Source organism: Parus major, unplaced genomic scaffold, assembly GCF_001522545.3.
Source record: "Parus major isolate Abel unplaced genomic scaffold, Parus_major1.1 Scaffold470, whole genome shotgun sequence".
In the NCBI taxonomy this organism is placed as follows: domain Eukaryota; kingdom Metazoa; phylum Chordata; class Aves; order Passeriformes; family Paridae; genus Parus; species Parus major.
Window position 1 is genome coordinate 39,412 of NW_015379365.1, and position 1,326 is coordinate 40,737.

At 69.7% G+C, this 1,326-nt stretch overlaps 1 protein-coding gene across 1 annotated transcript in view; it reads right to left on the reverse strand.

Moving 5' to 3' along the window:
- Positions 1 to 956, reverse strand: part of LOC107199154 (very long-chain acyl-CoA synthetase-like) — a 13,839-nt gene extending 12,883 nt beyond the window's left edge. Inside the window, exon 1 of the mRNA XM_015616493.2 lies at positions 1 to 956. Within this exon, the coding sequence (XP_015471979.1) occupies positions 1 to 511 (511 nt within the window). The 5' untranslated portion in view covers positions 512 to 956.
- Between the last annotated feature and the right edge of the window lie 370 nt (positions 957 to 1,326).

Genomic DNA, 1,326 nt, shown 5'->3' on the forward strand with positions numbered 1-1,326 from the left:
GGCTGGCGAGCACCAGGGTGGCCTGGGCAGCCTCCAGCGCGTGCCTCAGGGCCCGTCCCCGCACGTTGCAGTTGAGACACGCCATGGGGCAACCCAGCTTGGCCAGCGCCAGCCAGGTCCACAGGTACGCGGGCTCGTTGGGCAGGAACACGGCCACCGTGCGCCCGGGGCGCAGCGCCAGGCGTCGGGACAGCACCCAGGCCGCGCGGTTGCTGATCCTCTCCACATCCTCGAAGGTGTAAATCTCCTCCTGGAAGCGCAGCAGCGGCCGGCGGGGCCGGCTCCGGGCGTGCTGCCGGAACACGTCGAGCAGGGTGACGGCGGGGCGGCGGGACAGCCGGCGGCGGCAGCGCAGCGCTGACCCGGCCGTGCTGGCGAAAGCCACCAGGTCGTGCCACAGGAGGGGCGGCGGTGGCAGCAGCCGCGCTCTGGCCGCGGGTGACAGAAGCAGGAGCAGCAGCAGGAGCAGCAGCCCGGCCACGGCCGCGGCCAGAGCCGAGGGCAGCGCCATGGCCACGGGGAGCCGGTGGCACCGGCGGGGCCGCTGGGCAAGGTCCGCCCTGCCCGACCTTCGGCCCCGGCTGCCGGGTGAGGAGCTGGCCCCGCTCCGCCGCCGCCGCGGGGTTTGTCGGTCTGTCTGTCTGTCGGTCTGTCGGTCTATCCGCCTGTCGGTCTGTCTCTGTTTGTTTGTTTGTTTCTCCTTCCTTCTTTGCTCCTTTTCGGGGCTTTTCCCCTTCCCCGCCCCGGGGTGGGGCTCGGCGGGGCCGCGGCTTCTGCCGGGTGACTCGGCGGCTTCTGCCGGTGCGGCCGGCTGGGTGTCCGGCTGTCTGTCCGGCTGTCTGTCCGGCTGGGTGTCCGTCTGTCCAGCTGTCTGTCCGGCTGTCTGTCCGGGTGTCCGGCCTATGACAGCACACCTGTCCGGCTGTCTGTCCGGCTGTCTGTCCGGCTGGGTGTCCGGCTGGGTGTCCGGCTGTCTGTCGGCTGTCTGTCAGGTTGGGTGTCCGTCTGTCCAGCTGTCTGTCAGGCTGGGTGTCCGTCTGTCCAGCTGTCTGTCCGGCTGTCTGTCCGGCTGTCCGGCCTATGACAGCACACCTGTCCGGCTGTCTGTCTGGCTGTCCGGCCTATGACAGCACACCTGTCCGGCTGTCTGTCCGACTGTCTGTCCAGCTGTCCTGCCTCTACCACCGCATCTGTCCAGCTGTCTGTCTGTCTGGGTGTCTGTCCGGCTGTCCGTCCGGCTGTCCAGCTTCTGCCAGTGGGGCTGTCTGGCTGTCTGTCCGACTGTCCGGCTGTCTGGCTGTCCAGCCTCTGTCCCTCACACCTGTC